The sequence below is a fragment of the Podarcis gaigeae genome (genome assembly GCF_964106915.1).
Source record: "Podarcis gaigeae genome assembly, chromosome: 7".
Lineage (NCBI taxonomy): Eukaryota > Metazoa > Chordata > Lepidosauria > Squamata > Lacertidae > Podarcis > Podarcis gaigeae.
This window is the reverse complement of record NC_139683.1, coordinates 44,248,758-44,266,981: the sequence shown is the minus strand read 5'-3', so window position 1 is coordinate 44,266,981 and position 18,224 is coordinate 44,248,758. Positions and strand designations below refer to the sequence as shown.

The following is an 18,224-nucleotide window of genomic DNA, read 5'->3' as shown; positions in this document are numbered from 1 at the left end:
TGTCTTAACCACTTACTCTCAATGGAACTCTTGTTAATTGCTGTGAAACAACATGAATGGCGTATAAAGCCAGTTGATATGTAGATGTATGTGCAGAAGTTACAGCTTCTAAGGGAATACGTGCATTAGCTTATGTGGACGGCGCAATCAGTGTGCACACAGCAACATTACAAAGCTGAGAGAAATGCTGGAAAACGGACAAGCTTTTTCTTTTGACTTGCCAAGAAAGCTCTTAAATACTGAACCTATTTCAAATTGAGCTGGGGGGAGTTTGCCCATCACTCATTTGGCTATTACTGTTTAGAAACCTCAGATCTACACTAAACAAAATGCCTTAGTTTTTATGGGGGGGAGGGACACACAGGAATTTGAAAACTTCCATGTGGTGCAAGGCCTTTCGGTTCGTCTCCCTGCTCAGCAAGTGGTAAAGATCACTGGATAGTTGAGAGGCAAGACCCAGCCTAGTCTATCTCACATATGTTGCTCTGAATACTTTGGGGGAAGAGTCAGGGAGAAATGTAGTTATGGGGGAGAGGGAGAGGATTTTGGGGCTGCAATCCAGCCTGGAGATTTCCAAGAAGCAGGCTGAGCTAGGTGCTAGATTGCAGCTATTTAAAACAACCTATTCAATTCCCATAGTAATATTAATTAAAAACTGACAGTGTAAGCTTATGCAAAATGCTCTTAATAAATTATCTAAGGTTTGCTTACTCAGAGGACACACCTTCCTCTTTCCCCTGATTTATGATAGTAATTGTGTTGTAACCTCGCTTCTATGTCTTTTGGGTTATGACTTAATTCATTTTTGTTAAATATTCTTATCCACATTTGTCTTTGTTAATTGGTTAGTTATTTTGCAATGTAATTACGTGCACTTTCATAAAATAAAAATATTAATTAAAAGAGGCAGAAGCATAATCTAGCCTAAGATAATTTCATTGATTTCAATAGGAGCATTAAGCATATGCTTAAATGCAGGGCTGGTGTGCCCATTAGGCAAGGTGAGGTAACTGCCTTGGGCAACAGGATCCAGCCTCTGAGGAATGCTTGACTCACTGCCACTGCTGCAGTGGCAGTGGCAGCTGCAGCACTCTCCTTGGAGACTGGATCTGCTGCCTCCTTGGCAGACCCCTACAATGCTGCCTCCTCAAATATGAGGCACTGTTGCCCTCCTCCCTCCTAGAGAGGAAATGGCAGGGCCTGCCCTCTTGGGTCCCCCAGTGTCTGCCCCCATCCTGATGCTGTTGAAAATTAACAGAGGTTGCAATCCCATGCCCTCTTACATGAAAGTATGCCTCATTGGACATAATGGGACTTACTTGTTGCTCAGTTTGAGTTGCAAGTATGTGAGAGATGGGACCAACCACATGATCCCATTTCTCCTTACATGAACCGGGCTTGAACCTCTGACTTTTAGATTTCCTGTTAAAACTAAGGAACAGGTTTATTTACTTCAAATGAATTGAGAGCAACATAGAATGTCAGGCAATACTTCAAAGGGCAAAAGGTAAAACTGCCTGTCTTCCTAGCTTGCAAAAGCCAGTGTCTACAGAAGATGGCAAGGGTCCTTTAATAAGACAGTCCTCTCACCCAGGGAGGCAGAGCCCATCACATTTGAGGTCCAGGGTCAGCCTACATAAGGCTCAGTGGGCTCTAGCTTACCACGGGTGTAATTTCTCTTGTAGCTGTCTTGGGCCCCTTGGAGCTGTCCAGGGTGCTGTACATTCTCTGCTTGACGTGAACTTGTGACTGGACATTCCCTGCTTCCCCTATGAACATCAGGTGCCTGCAGATACTCTGAAATTGTAGTTGATTATAGAGAAGGAGAACTATGTTCCTTGTGGAGAGACAAAATTTAGACAATTATCACTTTTCAGATGGCTGTTGGATTGTTATTACAGTATTTCATAGTACACGAAAGAGCAGATTTAAAAATAAACCAAATTTTCACAGGCAGCATACAGAATACAGCGTGCTCATTTTGACCTTTAAAGCCCTAATGACCTGAAATCAGAATACTTCAATAATCACCTAAGAATTCTACGCTACATCTAAGGACGATATAGGCCCCTGCCATTAGGGGCAGACTTTGGTCTTTCAAATTTCAGTGGTGCCCTGTGCAAGGCCAAAATTCACTGCCCCATCTCTCACCTTCTGTTTGGTTCAATTCACTACATCACAATTGTGACACCCTGCAGCTCCCCCTAGGCTCAGTGCCCAGCATGGTGGAACCAGTTGCTCTGCCCTAAATCTGTCTCTGCCTCCGTATGGTGGTGGTTGGTACCTGGGAGAAGGGCATGGGAGCATTTAGCCCTTTGAAGGACTTTATAGTGATTGGTACCTATGATCTGAATGCCCCTCTGTCCTGCCAAATGGTCCATCCAAATGTTGGGTAGAAGTTACTTCTGGCAGCATCTCAGCTGGCGGTGGTTAGCAGAAAACCCCCAACTCTGGTTAATTCAGGGGAGGGAAATGGGTCAGCACTGGATTCACTGCTTCTGTCACATGACCACAATGGGCCTGACAAGGCCTTTCTGCTGCTCCAGTCTGGAAGCGGGCATGGTAATGAAAAGCCCCTCCCCAAGCTGATGCAATTTGTGCTGTTCCACCAAGCCCCACTGCTGCCAGTCAGGGGTTAGCATTACACCCTTTTCCTATTTCCTAGACTTATTTCTGGCCTTCTCTTGCAAGTAGTCTTGGTCTAGAGTTGGTCTGACACCATTTATTCAATCAAACAAACAATGAGATCAATCACTTTATTTGTACATCATGTTTCCACAACAAAATAGTGCTGAGGGTGATTTGTAACAAACTAAATAACAGCAGTGAACAGCAGGTATTCAATATTGGCTTCAGCCAAATTCAATTGGAGTTCTTGCAATAAATGTGTAGTACGACTGTAATAGTTTTCCTAAGCATATTAGGCTGTGATTATAGCCTTTGTATACGATACCACATGAGCTGAGCTCTAAAATATTATCCCCTCCCCTCAAAAAACCTCTGCCACCTGGGGCACTTTCAAATGGGTGGGTTTCAAATGGGTGCTGATGATGAATACAGCCCTAGCCTTAGTACTCAACTTATCCAGTTAAACGATATCAGGGTTGGGGGAAAACAAAGAGTTGGTTTTAAAAATTTGGCTATGATTAACTGGAAAAAATAGAGAGAAAAACTTTCTTAAGTGAAAGGGCAGCTTAATCACAACATTGCAATGGAATAACCGACAATCTACTGATTTATTATATTTGCAAATAATTTTAAAAATAAATAAATTAAGGACTCTTTTGTTGATTTGGCTGTTTATGCCCTTAACTCTTGCGAAAACCTTGATGTCTATCTATTAAGTATCTACTATTTTACAGGTGCTGGGTACATATTAAATGATGATGAGATGAGGTGTGGACCTTTTCCTTGCACTGTAGAAGACAATTTCATCCACTCACAACACTCTGTATGTATTCAAAAATGAAAGGCACACAAGATTGTGATCAAAATTAGTTTGCATTGTTCTGCTCACTTTTTCCTCTGGCCCCACCAACTACTGGCATGAGGTGCCTCAGAAATTGCCCAGGAGGGAATGCAGTCCTCAGGCTGAAAAAGTTCCCCTCCTTGTCTTAACTAATACTTGTGAAGAACTAATGAACCAGCTTCTATCAATTTTCTAGTTTGCTCTCTAAAACACAAAGCCTACTTGGCCTACATTTCTTCACCTTTCACATCTACAGTGAACAATGCTTTGTGCAGCTTTTCAAGAATAAACATTCTTAGTAAAACCAAAACCCAGCTTAGTTTCTTAAACTGCAAGTGTATGTGTATTTTTGTTTTGCTTTGCTGAAACCATGTTAACCTACCTACTCATTTTGTACAATCATCTTCTCCGCTTTTCCCAAAGAAACCCACTTTTCAAACCCAGACACTACAGTGGTACCTCAGGATGCGAACAGGATCCGTTCCAGAGCCCCGTTTGCATCCTGAATAGAACGTAAGATGCAACTACGCGTCTGTGCATGTCGTGGCTTCCGTGCATGCGCGTGATGTCGTTTTGACCATCTGTGGATGTGCAAGCGGTGAAACCTGGAAGTAACGCACTCCGTTACCTCCGGATTGCCATGGAGTGCAACCCGAAAATACTTATCCTGAAGCATATTTATCCCGAGGTATGACTGTATAATGAATTGTATCTCCTTGCTTCGTATCTTCTAAAGTGGATTGCTTGAAATGTCTAAAGATTTTCCTGGCTCCCCCCCCTTTCCCCCCCTTTTCAGACTAGTCTCACCAAGGCTAGAATTCAATTTCCTGAAGGTTACTTGCTCCCTTCCGTTCATTTTATTTATTTATTTTGCTCTTGCCTTCCTGCTGCATTGTTGGTTCAGGAGTACGCATACCTTCTGCAACTCATTATGCCAGTACTTAAATAGTCCCATGCTGAGTTGAAGGAGTTTAATTTCCTCCCCTGCTTCTTCCCTGCCCCCAAGTTCAAAGCAGTTGTTGGACTATTTTTATTTTTATTTTTGGGTGACTCTACTATACCCAAATGCAGCAACTTATATCCCTCTCTAACTCATTTTTTTAAAAGTCTTATGTGGTGTGGTCGTTGCTGTTTGTGTATGTACGGTATATTTATTTATTCAACAAAATGTATATACCCCTTTATTGAAATAAAATCTTATGCGGTTTTCAAGAAATGCTTTGAAACCCCCCCCCAACTCCTTTAATTTTGGATCTATCCAAAGGCCTCACAGGTTTAGGCATGTTAGAAAGCAGTTACATTTACAAAGCATTTCTATGCATGTTTACCAAAGAATGAGCATCGCTGTGTTCAGTGCAGCTTGCTCCCATATTAGCAACTTATGACATAAGCTTTCATGAAGAGCCAGCTCTACAATTAGGGAGAGTGAAAGAACTGCCTCAGGCAGCCAATTTTGGATTTTAAGAAAGGGCAGTAATACTTTGTTGCTGTCGCACTGTTACTCCCAGGGAGAGCTGCTTGTGAAATTCTGTCCCTCAAGATGCCAAAAGATGTGGTTGGCGTTGGGTATCATACACCTTGACTTGCAGGGCTGAGGGATGGAAAAATTTAACACTCCAGCTCAGGCAGCAAAATGTTCTGGGCTGGCCCTGCTGATGCAGTGCATTAAATCTTATTCTCGGTTGACAGGCATATAGGAGGTAACATATTCTGAAACTAAATAGAAAAGAAAGGGGGAACACTTTGAAAGTCCAGAAAAAAGGACAAAACAAATGGGGAAAAGGAAGGGTGATGGGATGGAAGAATAGGGTCATTTCAAGAGACTTCAGGGGTTCTGTAAAATGAAATCAGGGGTTACATGAGATCCTGGGCCACAGGTTATGCACCTCTACTCCTCACACAAAAATAGACAGCTGCCACCCCATTGCCAGTCCCCTCCTTTGTCTTTGGAACTGAAAGTTGGGTTTGGGAATTGCTGATCCCTGTTCTAGCACCACTGATCTCAAGTATGACTTATTAGCTTAATTGAAGATGGCACTACTCTAGGTCACTCAAAACTAGGTTATTCCTCAAAAAACCTCATATGTTATACATTAGTTACTTAAGCAAGCAGCTACTTGCAAAGCATTTTGGTGAATCAATTCTCAGTGTGACGGCCATCACTGAGAGGGGTTCAAGCAGATAGAGATGGATGCATTCTTATTGGACTACAAGCTAAGAGGTCTTTGTTCTGGAGACTAAAGACTGACAGTCAGCATTACCAAAGGGGACAGTTTAGCCCCAAGACCTGTGGGATCGTCAAATCAGTGCTTAAGCTGAGGGCGTATGTACAGCATGTCTCAAAGGACACATCAGTTACACACTGCCTGCAATGCCAAAGCAAGTTACCAAGATCAAGGTGCCAATCTGAATTTCTTTCCCATCAGTTACAATTCTGAATATCTTTTTAAAAAAACCACACACACCAAAAGTTCAATGGGTATTTCAACAACATTCCATCAGACCAATATTGCAATTTTGAGCAATATTTCAATGCAAATACTTCTTAGGATACCACGTGATCCCTCTCACAAGCAATGTGCATCACTATTTTCTCCAACTGGTACAAAACAGTGTAAAGTGATCCTGACACTGCATCTCCTTCAGAGATGGCCAAAAAACCCACAAGATTGTTAGACCAGCTGAGGGGCTTTAGGATCTGGCAAGGGCCCTTGCCATACCAGTAGGATACTCTTACAAATATACGGACATGTTGGTGAAGTTTCTTCAGTACACCCAAGGAATGGCTGAAATGGGGTGGGGGTGAGTCATGTGTAGGAAGTGGACAGCATGATGGGAAAGATGTGTGATGCCTTCACTGTTGGCACAACTTTCCACCAGCCACAAATCTGAACCAAATATTTTCCCTCCCATTCACTTCAATGGGATTTAAAAAATGATAAAAATAAATAGCTGGCCCACCAGAACTGGCAAAAATGGGTGGGAATTGGTTCCATGGGCTGCTCTGAGGGAAACTGCTTGGATTCTAAGTCTGCTTGTGGACAGAGTATGGTATGGGTGTGTGTGTCTTAGACTCCTTCCTGAAAGGCTGCCTGATATCTCTAGAGAGCTGCATACTTGCTGCCTGTTCTGCTGGGGATCATTTTTTTTGGGTACTGTGGAACCACTGTGAATATTGTGCCAGGGTATGGCCACCTCCCAGCAGGATAGGATTGATCTGTTAAGTGCTTGGGTTTCTAAAGTAAAAGGCATAACCTGCCATCTGCAATCACAGAAGTACCAAAGCAGTACCGAAAAACCTTAAATAATTTATGCAAGTAGGTAACATATTATTATTATTATTATTATTATTATTATTATTATTATTTATTGGTATTATTGGTATTTCAATTTATATCTCATCCTTCCTCCCAAAGTAGCCCAGAGCAGCAAACACCACATTCTCTCAGCCTATCTCAAGTTAGAAAGGAACAATTTCAGCCATCAAATGCCTGGGAAAAGAGGAATGTTTTAACATTCGTCCTGAAAATTAGTATGGAGGGAGGCAGACCCACCTCACTAGAAAGGACATTCCACAAGCAGAGGATGCAAAACTGTATTCAAATGGCAAACATTATGTGTGTACATCACAATGTGCTTTTTTTCGGGGGGGGGGGGGTAAAGGCAATTTTATGCCTTATCACTCACAAGAAAACTAGCCCTTGATTGCATGTTTAAAAGACATGCAATCTGAAAGAGAATTGCATCTGCAATGACCAACATCACTCCTCCAATTTCAGTGAAGGAGGTCGTCTAATTTAATGTTGGGAAACCGCTGGTAAATATGCGTGTGACCACTCTTTGAGTGGAAAAGCAAATCGAGTCCACGGCCAGAGTTATGAAATAGTCACACAGTCACCTAAGGTGCAAGATGGCCAAAGAGTCCTGTTTGTAAACTGAAAATCTGAGGGGAATCCATTCATTTGCAGTGACTGCTTTATCCTGCAGCAACATCACCTGTAGCGGAAAGAACTCCTGAGTGGCAGGATTTGTCAAAATGCCAGGAGGGAAGTGATAAGGGGATCTAAACTCCTCTTGGCCTCAAATGCTCAACAACTCAGTCAAATTGCCTCTTCTTAGGACTGCTTCATACTTTGCATTCTTACTGTGTGCCACTTTCACACACAGTAGGACTATAGTGTGTAGTATAAAGGCATATAAGGTAGCTTGGTGGCAATTTCAGGTATACATGCAGATCAGAACATTCATGGCTTCTGCAGGTGTTGTGTGAAGTGACTCTCAGAATCTCAGAGGGCAGAGTTGAATAAAACAGGAACACTTTGAATACTAGAAATGCTATTTGTAAATACTAAGTGCTTCACATGTGTTCAGTAATCCAACATTTCTAGAATACAAGCCTGTATTATACCCATAATGCAGATTTGACTAAGTATGGGGTAAGGCTAAGAGAACAGTGGAATGCTTAAAGCCACTGAGTTCATGAATGATATCTGAATTCTTAAATATCCTTTTTTTCTTCATTCCTTTCCTTCTCCCTTTCCCTGCAAAAGCAAGCAAGATGTGATCTAATATGCTTTAATTTGAAAGCCCACATTTCATTTACACAATCATGGAAAAAGTTCTGCTTTAAAGTAGGGGATTTGATTCTATGATCCACGGAATCCCTACCAGTTTGCAGGTTTCTAATTCTTGGTCTACCTGGCTGAGATGCAGCAGAAATGCCTACCTCAAAGATAGACAGCCCTCTGTTTCATGCTCTAGTGTTACAACAAATGGCTTATTGCCAATGGATTTATTTTCTATTATCTACAGAAAATGGTAATATGAAATCTCTTTTTTAACGTCATTACATGAGTTCATGGAATAGGTACCAAGTAGGGTACCAGACATAAAAGCTACAACTTTGAAAAGGGCACCCCCATCTGTTTTGGGTCTGGGGGTACATTTGGAAAATCTAAGAAACTGCCACAGTCACACACAAAAACCTTTTCACAAAAGAAAAATGGGTGGTGCTCAAACAGACTAAACATCCCTAAAAAAAAAAACTTATCTTGCAAAATAAGCATAATAAAAAGGAGGCAATAAAACCCCAAAGAGCAAAACAGGCAAGACACTGTCCAACAACATTTCCAAGCAACGAGAAAGCTGAAAAAACACCTCCAAATGGAAAAACACCCAAGGAGCTCCCCAAAGCAGGCAAAACACACCCACCCACAAACAACAAAAAGCAGGCAACCCATAAAGGTTCTCCCTTCAAACACAAAACACCCCCACTTCCCCGGCGGTGGCCAGGTCTCCCGCTTCCATGAGGAGTGGAAAGCCAGGCACCAGCTTCTAGGAGTCCAGAGGCATTCTGGGGAATGGGCAGAGGGCAGGGCAGCTGCATTTCTAGCCATTCTTACCACTGGCACGTGGCAGGCACCAAAAGGGGTGTCTAGTAGTATCGTGCCATCAGTAGGCACATTGGAGACCCTAGTCCTGGCATAGGCAAACTCGGCCCTCCAGGTGTTTTGGGACTACAACTCCCATCATCCCTACCTAACAGGACCAGTGGTCAGGGGTGATGGGAATCGTAGTCTCAAAACATCTGGAGGGCCGAGTTTGCCTATGCCTGAGCTAGTCCAAGAATTTGGTGATGCAGTCCAATAACATTTAGTAATTATTGTTTCCCAGTGGATTGCATCTTTTGTTTTCAATAGATACATTTGTCTACGAAACAAGAGGAAATGCTATTAAAAGCCACAATCTTGTCTTCAGTGACTCCATGGATCCACAGTATATGTATTAGTGCTTTAATAAGCATTTTGGATCAATGGTGTAACAGATGAATTCAACTGGACAGCTGAATAAAAGAGAGGAAGAACTGCATGCTGATCTTAAGAACAATTAAAATTCAGGCTAGTTAATTCAGACATGTTTCATATTAACATATAGTATTATGCAAAACATATGAGCAGCATTTCATAAAAAAGACTTAAGATTTTCAAAACCAATGCAAGTTTCTATTACTCCTCAATCTTTTGCTCCTTAAGAGTAAAGGTGGGTGGCTCTGTCTTTGTGCATACCGAACGTAAACTGACAAAGTTAGAATAAAGTGTGCATTTTAGATTAATTTCTTCCAAACAGGCAAAATGAGATTATAGTCTATGAAAAGTAGGACAAGGGAATAATGCATTTTAATAGAGTAAGGCAAATTAATTCTCGGTGTATTAGCAACTGTGTTATATTAAGGCTGACTGAGACACAGAATGTGAAGAGAAACTGCTTCCCAGTGTGTGATAGAAGGAAGTCATACCCAAACACTTTAAAAATTCTGTTTCTCTACAAAAACAATGACACTGCCCCCTCCCCCGCTGGAAGGTAATCCAATTTGGTGCTATAAAAGCAACAACAAAGTCCATCCAAAAAAAGTAACAGCAGCCATCTTACGAGGGAATTTTCTTCTGACTGACAGATTTCTCCCCTCAAAAGCGAGGTGGAATTGAACACATTGCAAAAAAGCACTGTTGATATAGGAGAAGAGAACATTTCTCTCGCTTCTAATTTAGTTGCACTTGAAAAAAAACTTTTAATAGCTTTTGAAATTTTAAACAGGTGCATATCTCAAGGACTTTACTATACTTATGCATTGAAGGTGTTTTGCAATCCAGACCAGCAAGGCCAGGTTGATATAATATGGCATCACTTGTAACTGCGAAGGTTTCTCCTGGTAAAATTGTCAATCTATGAAGAACCACTGGCTCTTTCCCTTCAGATTTCATTGTCATGGAAATCAACTTATTTCCAACCACAAATGTACATGAAGCTCTTTCTTTTGAAAAGGAAGTTTCCCCCTCTTACATTCTTTCTTGTACATAATAGTTGTACAAGTTTTCCATCTTATATGTGGATACTGTTAATGAATGGGAGCCTTCATTGTATCAAACTGATGCTTTCCAAAATATCTACACTGAAACAGAATGTTTCAGTCATGCAGAGGCTTTTCCCATTGAGATTTTATTCAATGTGCTGCTGCTATCAAGGGCCAGGAGGCACATAGCCCCATCTCACGTGTGGAATGTATGTATAGAAAGGGCTGTCATGAACACTATTGCCATCTGTTAATGAAGTTGCTGTTAAGGCGAGAAAGAGGGGCGGATTGTGAAGTTGACAATCTTACCAGTGACTGAATTGGAATCCTGGTATTGTATGACCATAGAATCCAAGCCCATAAGCTCTTGATAAAGGTAAAGGGACCCCTGACCGTTAAGTCCAGTCGCGAATGACTCTGGGGTTGCGGCACTCATCTCCTTTTACTGGCCAAGGGAGCCGTTTGTCTGCAGACAGCTTCCGGGTCATGTGGCCAGCATGACAAATCTGCTTCTGAGGAATCAGAGCAGCACACAGAAACGCCGTTTACCTTCCTGCCGGAGTGGTACCTATTTATCTACTTGCACTTTGATGTGATTTCAAACTGCTAGGTTGGCAGGAGCAGGGACCGAGCAATGGGAGCTCACCCCGTCGCAGGGATTCAAACCGCCAACCTTCTGATCAGCAAGCCCTAGGCTCTGTGGTTTAAGCTCTTGATAAATGCATCTATTTGCCACTCTTTGTCAGAGCATTGACATTAGTTTATCCGAGTAGGACCTTACCACCCTTTCAGTTGATCTGGAATGATTGCCACCCCTTTGGTTCCATATTGACTAGTGTTAACCAGAATTAGTATCACTACTTCGTTGCACATATGCAGTGAAGAAAAATAAATAAACCTCCCCATTACCTATCTTCAAGTTTAATGGAAATACATTTCTTTTGTATACACAAAAAGATGCTAAACCCTTGTTAAGGGATAGCTGGATCAATGCTGACTGATTTGTCAGTATGCATGCTATGATACCCTGAACACCCAATATTAACTCAGAAGAGTTATTCCTACCAATTTGTTTGCAACAGATCCCTTCTTTTTTTAAAAAAGTGCTATATTTCATGATTATGTTTGTGCACTGAATCGATAACTGTAGGTGTGATTCTCCACCCACTAATTTATATTAAAAAAAGCACTGGCAATGGTATTATTTTAGATTGCAATCCTAGCTGGCAATGCTCAAACTCAGATTAGAAAGAACTGTAAACACAGATATATCTTAGCTACAAGAGAGACCTCTAGTGTGTGCTAGAACATTTTGTGTTGTGCTTGAGGCATAATTAATACACCAAAATCACTGCAGTCGTTTTGAATATGTGATATTAAATTTCAGTAAGTGTCTCTCAGAGTGAATTAGTTTTAACTGTCCTCCTAAGTGTGCATTTTAACTCAATTGGAATCAGTTTTTTGAAGCTGAGTGGAAACTGGGCAAAAAGGAACTTGCCTTCATTTCCAAAGCTTCTGCATTATGTCTGATCAGTTTCAGTGATTCGATTTTATAGCTGAATGATCAAAAGGTCACCAGCATTCTAATTCTTGTGTACAAACCTTTACATCCAGGATCACAAAGCATTTGCCTAACAGTTTCTTGTATGCCTGCCAGATCAAAATGTCAAAAATAAATCAAATTACAAAGCTATAGTATTTATTCCAGAGTGCTTTGGAGTAGGGTTTGAAACAAGTAGCCTCTTTAGGCTGCAATCTGATAGATACTTACCTGGGAGTTTGCTCCATCTAATTTAATGGGACTTACTTCTGAGTAGACATATATAGAATTGTACTAGTGCCAGTAAATAGCATGTGGTTTCTAAAATGAAAGAGGCAGTGACTGGAAGTTAGTTTTCTGCCCCAAATTTCAAACATTTTAAGGCTGGCTGTTAGAAATGTATACAGTATTCAGAAACCATCCTCATCCTTTCCTCTAATTGCAAATTCAGGTGCCAAGAGCCTATCAGTTTGGAAGCAAAATGGGGCCATCCAAAAATAATGGAATGGGTTCTTACATATTAATGGGACTTCCCAGGCAAGTGTGAACATTACAATAAAAATAATATTTTATAAGTGATTCAACAAGCACCTATGAGGGGCCATGACTTACATATTGTTAATGGCACTTGAACATTAACAAAGGATGCTGAAAGGCACCCTAAGTGGGGGAATTTTTCATTCCAGGAGCCACATTCCCTTTTAAGCAACTTCATGGGGGCCACAAACCAGTGGTAGGTGGAGCCAGAAGCAAAATGAGAAAATCAATAAAGACTAATTTTACCTTTTTACAATACTGTAGGCTAGTTTCTTCACATTCACACATTCCTCTCTAACCTCCATCCAGGTGAGCAAGGAGCATTATTATATTTCAAGGACACTTCCAGCCAGGCAAAAGCACTCAAAGGAAGGTGCAAAGCAGGACAGGTGAGGCGTTAGTTTGGGAAGATGTGTCTTACAGGCCAGAAAGAGAGGTCTAAAGAGCTGCATCTGGCTCCCAGTCTGAGGTTTTCTACACTTGGCTTAAGGTAACCAGGCAGATTGTGTGAGGCTGCAATGCTAATTTAGCAGGCCTCACTGAATTCAACAGGACATACTTCTGTGAAGACATGGGGTTGTATTCAAGTAATGTTTACTCACAATAGACCCATTGAAATTAATGGGCATAAGTTATGGTATTGGTTTCAAAGGGTCTATTCTGAGTGAAAGTTGAACACAAACCATGGTTGAGTCTATGAATTAAGACTATGGCTGAGAGCATTAAGATATCAAATTAGTGTCTAAACAACTTTACAGAATTCCTACAGCAGACTCTCTGGAGTCCCGAAAAGGAGTACATGTTAGGGGCTGTGGATACACTGCAACATTTTGGTCCTGTGTAAGAAAATCATAAGTATTTGAACAATGTTTTCAGCTGTGCAGTGTGCTTTAACAAGCATTATTCCAAAGTAATCTATGCAACATTCCTGTAAGGTAGTATTATTGCCCCAAATTGCAGGGGTGAGAAGGAAGCAAGGCTGGGAGGGTATGACTTGCCTACAGCCTCCTGGAGAGTTCATGAAAGCCATGAGATTTGAACCAGGGATAGTTCAGTTGCATAGCCACTAGGCTTCTCATAATATTCCAGCAATTGCTCTTGCTCAGACAATTGGGGGGGGGGGTGAGTGGAGAAAATCCTGACCCAGATTAAATGGCATTTGCTCACCAATGCTTTAAAGTAAAATAAGAGACATCTGTCACTTGTTCTAGCTTATGAACCAATACTTCATCTCAACACAGACAAACTTAACATACAGTTAAGTTAGGAAGAGATTAATGGCCTATAATCAAGCACTGTTACAAATGGCAGAACTAAGCTGAGCTTCTTATAGGGCAAACCTACCCATTTCCTATTGAATTTAGCGAGGCTTAGGTAAAGGGACCCCTGACCATTAGGTCCAGTTGTGACTGACTCTGGGGTTGCGGCGCTCATCTCGCTTTATTGGCAGAGGGAGCTGGCGTACAGCTTCCAGGTCATGTGGCCAGCATGTCTAAGCCACTTCTGGCGAACCGGAGCAGCACACGGAAACACCGTTTACCTTCCCGCCGGAGCGATACCTATTTATCTACTTGCACTTTGATGTGCTTTCGAACTGCTAGGTTAGCAGGAGCTGGGACCGAGCAACGCGAGCTCACCCCGTCATGGGGATTCGGACCGCGACCTTCTGATCGGCAAGCCCTGGGCTCTGTGGTTTAACCCACAGTGCCACCTGCGTCCCTCTTTATTGAGGCTTACTTCAAAGTAAATGGGGCCAGGATCGCAGCTTTAGCAGAGTAGCAGTCACAGTTTGAGTCCAAGCACATTTTCTCAGAAGTAGTTCCCACTAAGCTTAATAGGGATTACTTTCAAGTAGGTTTGCAACTTTAAATTAATTGTGCAGCTGAAAGTTACTCCATCATACACGGCATGGATAAGAGTAATGTTGACAAATGCTTGTTATTCATTTATGAAAAAGCTTAGTTGGGGCACATTAAGAAATCCCCTTCTCTTTTCCTCCCCCACATCATGTTTTGTTTGTTTTTCCACTTTCAAAGTAGGAGGACTCTTAAGGAGTCTAACTGCTGAGAAGGTAAAAGCCATTTTCCTCATTTTTAATTTGCTCAAACAATCCAAGCATGCTTGGTACCCAGAGGGTATGCTCAAATAAACTTGTATGTGTCTGCCAGCTTCGTTGATTGAAACCAGAAGGCGAACATTTCTTAGAGAATGGTGATGTTAAAACTGTTCTCTTTCTTTCAACAGAAAAGGAAAAGCTAATGGGGGAAAAAGTCAAACAAGCAAAGTCTTATTTGAAAGTAGCTGGTTTGCATACATTCAGAGGAGAGTGTGTGTTACAGAGCATTTCAGCTATACCAGTATTTACATCATTTAACTTCTTGGCAACTGTGCTGAGCTGCTGAGAGCAATGAGAAGCCAATGCCAGGAGACAGAACAGGGGTAGTGAACCATTTTCAGCCTGAGGGCCATATTTCCTTCTGGGCAACCTTCTCAGGGCCACATGTCAGCAACGGGCAGAACAAGAGAACAAAGTGGGGAGAGCAATGGACGTAAGGTTTGCCTTTTGCACAGTAGGCAAATTTATACACCCTCAGATATCTCTCTCCCTTATCCATTCAAGTAAGGGGCATTATAAGCATTCAAGGACATAATCCAACTAGGCAAAACACTCTGGATGCAAAGCAAATCCAGAGAGGAGTGTGGTTCTGAGGGCTGGATACAGAAGCTTGAAAAGCTGCATTTGACCTCTGGGCTTGAGGTTCTCTGTCCCTGGGATGTGGGATGCTCTGTTTACTTTTTACTATTCTACTTTCTCCATCCAACAACCTGCATTTTCAATTTGAGGGCCTGCAAACCTCAAATCAGATGAGACCAGCTTGATCCCTCTAGGCATTATTTGAGACACGGCAAAGCGTCATGGGGCACATGCCTCAAATTGCATGGTGCCTCACCTGTACCCCTAAATCCTACCTGCAACCTCACATTTCTGGTGTTACTCTGTGGTGAGATAAGAACACAGGAAGAGTCCTGCTGCATCAGGTGAAAGACCAATCTGGCCCTAACATCAGGGAGTGGCAGTGGATGGCAGAGCTTTCTCTGTGCATATGCCCCCTCTGGCTTAGGACCTAAGGTAGCCTGCTGTCCTCAGAGGCAGTGGAGGATCCTGTCTCATTACCAGATTTCAGGGAACAGTCAGCTGCCATTCCAGCTGCCTCTTGTAAAGGGGACGGCTTCTTGTCCTTTGCATCAGGTAGCAAAATACCTCAGGCGGGCGCTACTCATCTGTTCTCACAGTGGCTAACCACATGGGAAGCCTGCCAACAGGATATGAGGACAAACAAGACTCCAGGTCGTTCGGGACAACTCTGCATATGCTCAGCATCCTTTTATTACCACTTCACCTAGCCTGGCTCACAAACAGCTGAACTTTTGAACACCTTTACGTGGGTGCATTCATCCCTGAAGTCCAATGGAAGTTGCTTCCTATTCATTCCTATTGGAATCACCAACTTGGGGCTAGAGGAGCACCCAAGGACCCTCTCACAGTGCCGAAGTCCAGCTTCTTTAAGGCCCCGTCGAGTTCCACCCACTCATTTCAGGAATGAGGGTTTCGTGTTTTTTGGACAGTTTCGGCCTTGCATATTCTGCAGAGATGCCTTAGTCCTGTTAGCTAAGGATGATGGGAGTTGTAGTCCCAAAACATCTGGAGGGCCGAGTTTGCCTATGCCTGCCTTAGAGAGCGAGGAGAACAGGGCAACAACCCATTACTAGCTGCAGGACCCGTTAGCGAAGCCGCTCGAGTATTTCAGTATTTGGGAAGACAGGCGCGCGGTCTCCAAGGCGAGGCTCTGGTCCTTTAAGGCCAGACAACGGCAGCCCCACAACGGGCTCGAGCACCAAGGCGCCCGCCGGCGCTTGGCGGCAACTGGCCAGGGGAGGGCGACGGCGAGAAGCGGCGGCGCGGGCGAATTGGCGCCTTTCAGGATCCCGCGCGGGGAGCAGCAGGCGCCTCAGTGGTCCCTCCAAGGCGGCCGGCGTATGCGCGAACTCTTCAGCCATTACGAGCTAGTTCTCAGTAGCCTAAAAGTGGCGGACATTGCCGCTTCAAACTCTGAAGAGTCACGGGAAGGGACGCGGCGGCGGGTGTGTTTGTGGAGGGGGGGGGGAGGGAGAAGGGGGCGGGGCCAGAGGCTAGGGCGGGGCCAGCGCCCTCCCGCTCGCTCGTGCGTCGGCGCGCCCCCGCCAGCCCGCCCACTGGGGAAGGTGCCTCTTTCTGCAACAGGGAGAGCGAACGACCCCGGGGGCAAAAGCGGAGCCCGGGCGCGCGCGCCCCTCACACAAATAATGGCGTCTCTCTCTCTCTCGCGCAGCCAGCGGGTTGGGGGGGGGGACACGCAGAGCGAGAGGCGCCGAACAATACACGAACCCAGGCTCCGCTCGCGACCCCTCTTTCCCCACCCTCTTCGGGAACAAATGAATGTGGAAGGCGAGGCGCGAAGAGAGAGAAAGAGAAGCGAAGACAACCTCCAGCCCGCCGGCGGGGGAAACAAAATACTGTAGCGTCGTGGGGCCATTGGCGGGCGCGGCGGCAGCCTGGCTAATTGCGAAAGCGGCAGCTCATGGCGGCGCAGCGCGGCGGGGTGGATTGGCTGCACCCTTTGGAAAGGGGCGGCGAGGAGGGACGGGGGGGGGAGAGAGAAGGAGGGATCGCTTCCAAATCAGTAGCCGCTTGGACGCTGCGCGCTCGGTCGGCGAGGAGGTTGCGCGCAAAGCTTGGTTCGAGAGCCTTTGCCAGGGAGGAACGTTCCGGTTGCAGCCCAGCCTTCCCTCCCTCCCTCCCTCCCTCCTTCCTTTCCCTCGCCTTGCAAACTCGAGTCACCCCAGTTGCAGGGAGATGGGAGATTTGCCAGCGCCCGTGCATCGCCTTGTCTGGGCTCCTCCGAGTGTGCCGCGCTCTCGCCCATTGCCTGGCACATGCGTAAAAGCGAGTTGCGCCCAGAGTCCCAGCCATCCCCTCCTTAGCAAATAATAACAAACCCAGTCAGATCTTACCTGAAACATTGAAGCCGGAAAGTGTGCGTGTATCTCTCTCTTCTTTTTCCCCCCCAAGTCCCTTTCTCTTTCTTGCTCCCACTCTCTCTTTTTTGCCTCCCCACTTCCGATTTTTCTCTCTCCCAGCAGCGATCTGCTCTCTTCGCTATACCAGAGAGAAATGCAATAGCTTGGCTAAGGTAGACAGAACAAAAATACAGAGAATAGTTGCTCCAGGGGCTTTGAAACCCCTCAAGGCAAGGATCAGGATACAATTAGCTCATGTCTCTACCTCCAGTCTAAATCAATCTCCAAAATAAAAGTTAAATTAAATTAACCGATCACACGGGCATAAAATTGATCTCCTTCAAAACGTTCATACAAATATATATCTATATAGCATGTAATTTTTTTCCAGATTTTTTTTTGGTGGAAAAACAGTCTCATTCCAGCCTCCAACTTGCTTTTTACTCTCCTCTTGCACAGAAAAGCTGATTTTAATCGTTGTGATTAGTTTTGATGTAACGTTTCCGCAGGCGATTTCTGCAAATGGATGGCGTGTTTCTTTGCCAGAAGAGGGAAAAGCAGCAGATGATGATAATTATAAGGATTGTTGGTTGTTTCCTTTTCCTTTTAAAAAATGGTATTCAGATCTGCCTCTACACTTTCCATAGTTGACCTGACATTGTCGTTGCACTAAGGTCGCCCAACTTGTTGATTAGGATGCCCTCCTGATCCGTTCTGAGCGAGGGCTACGTGATAATTTGGCAAGGGAGCCAACACATTTTCTGTTCCTT

The 18,224-nt window shown here is 43.8% G+C and overlaps 1 protein-coding gene and 1 long non-coding RNA gene across 2 annotated transcripts in view; one reads left to right on the top strand and one right to left on the bottom strand.

The window, feature by feature from the left end:
• The window catches only part of KCTD1 (potassium channel tetramerization domain containing 1), a 75,756-nt gene extending 58,157 nt beyond the window's left edge, over positions 1 to 17,599 (bottom strand). The window contains exon 1 of the mRNA XM_083748255.1: positions 17,449 to 17,599. Within this exon, the coding sequence (XP_083604381.1) occupies positions 17,449 to 17,457 (9 nt within the window). The 5' untranslated portion in view covers positions 17,458 to 17,599. The remainder of the gene's footprint in view (positions 1 to 17,448) is intronic.
• Positions 1 to 18,224, top strand: part of LOC310848799 — a 244,473-nt gene that overhangs the window by 52,692 nt on the left and 173,557 nt on the right. The gene's annotated exons all lie outside the window — the stretch shown is intronic.